The sequence below is a fragment of the Hevea brasiliensis genome, chromosome 8, assembly GCF_030052815.1.
Source record: "Hevea brasiliensis isolate MT/VB/25A 57/8 chromosome 8, ASM3005281v1, whole genome shotgun sequence".
Taxonomy (NCBI): domain Eukaryota; kingdom Viridiplantae; phylum Streptophyta; class Magnoliopsida; order Malpighiales; family Euphorbiaceae; genus Hevea; species Hevea brasiliensis.
Window position 1 is genome coordinate 118,650 of NC_079500.1, and position 1,846 is coordinate 120,495.

Consider the following 1,846-nt stretch of genomic DNA (forward strand, 5'->3'; position numbering starts at 1 on the left):
ACAACTGATGCAATTCTGAAATGCTGTGTGGAATCTGGCCACTGATGTTGTTTCTTGACAGGTTCAAAACTAGAAGACCAACCAGGTTTGTTAGTTCTTCAGGAAGCTCACCATGTAGATTATTTCCAGAAAGATCTATGGTAGTCAGGAGTGAAAGAGTCTTAAACTTGATTGCCCATTTAAAGGCATAAAGCATTTTGTTAATATAGTGGGTTCTTGCAATGGGGTTTTTTGTCTATCTGATGACGTTTATGGCAAATACGCTGAGAAAGCTTTTTTATGGAACCCTAGTGTTAGAAAGATTGTTAACATTCCTTGTCCTAATTTTACGTTTACCTCATATGGACCCTATATACCCTCACTTGGGTTTGGCTTTGATTCCACTACTGATGATTATAAGCTTGTGAGAATAGTGTATTCGCATTTTATCTTTGATGAGATTCGGCCTTTTGTTGAGATATACAGTTTGAGAAGTAGGGGTTGGAGAAAGGTTAAAAAAGATCTGAAATATTTCATCACTGCGCGCTCAACGTCTGCTTTTCTGAATGGAGCTTGTCATTGGGTTGCCAAGCGAGGCAATGGGCCAGGTGTACGGGATGTGATTGTGTCGTTTTCTTTGGGAGAAGAGGTGTTTGGGGAAATGGAGGTACCAGATTGTTTGGTTAAGAAATATCACTTTATGGATGTTGCAGTTTTTGATGGATCACTTTTGCTGGTTGCTTCTTTTAAATTGACAGGAGAAGGCTGTTTTACAGTTTGGATGATGAAAGAATATGGCATTCCAGGATCTTGGACCAAACTTTTCAATATTTCACATTTGAAATGGATACGAAAGTTAGTTGCATTTAGGCAAAGTGGTAAGGTTCTATTGGCAAAATCATTTGGAGACCTAGTTTTCTATGATCCAAAGACAGAAGAAATCTTTGATACAAAAATTTGGGGCAATGCACACTCCTTTTATTTGGATACTTTTGTGGAGAGTCTTGTTTTACTCGATGAAACAAATGAATTTACTGAAGTGGAAGCTTCTGAGGATAATAGCACAAATGAAATCTTGGAGGATGTTGCTTCTAGTTCTAATTCACAGCTAGTAATTGATGAAGCAATGAAGCAAATGGTCTCTTGTGCTAGTTTCGACCAGAAGTAGCAGTATCGTACATATTCTAGTCCTGATAATTGCATGTATGGATACTTGCAGATATGAATAAATTGTATCGATCAGTAAAATTTTTGTCTATTTTTTTATTAGTTAGTGAATTTTAATACTAGTCAAATTACTATATAATCTCTCTATTTGAATAAAATTAATTTGTTGGGCTATATCCTTTTAAAAATACAATATTATGAAAACATATTTCCAAATGAAAATGAAAATTTTTAAATTTTTTTAACAATTCAAGTATTTTCATTCAATTCTCTAAACATTATTTTTATGCATTTTCTATCGAGAAATGATTTTCCTGCATTGTCATCTTTATTCCTTGGAGATCTAAGACAACTTATTAATCTTTTTACACATACAACTTATAGCATTTATCATAAGACAAAAAATAGAGATAGAATGAGAGAAGAAAAAAAAGTGTGGTTACAGAGGGAAATAAACATGGAGGGAGAAAAACAAAGCAGGGTAAGAAAAAAATGAAGAGAAGATCAGGATGATTTGAATAAATAAATTAAAAAAAAAAAACAAAGGAGCTAAAGTTTTAATGGAACCATATTCAACAGCTGATGCATGCATTTTAGATCATCATTTAGGTGTAATTTTTGCACATAATTTACCCTTGTTCATAGCCATTATTATAGATATTAGTATATATTTAGTCAATTTTGCAATTTTCACTTTTCT

The 1,846-nt window shown here is 33.3% G+C and overlaps 1 protein-coding gene across 1 annotated transcript; it reads left to right on the plus strand.

Moving 5' to 3' along the window:
* The first annotated feature begins 221 nt into the window (after positions 1 to 221).
* Positions 222 to 1,147, plus strand: LOC131182404 (F-box protein CPR1-like). The gene is made up of 2 exons (XM_058151951.1): positions 222 to 330; positions 414 to 1,147. Exons 1-2 carry the CDS (start codon positions 222 to 224, stop codon positions 1,145 to 1,147), a joined length of 843 nt encoding a protein of 280 aa, XP_058007934.1.
* Positions 1,148 to 1,846: the final 699 nt, after the last annotated feature.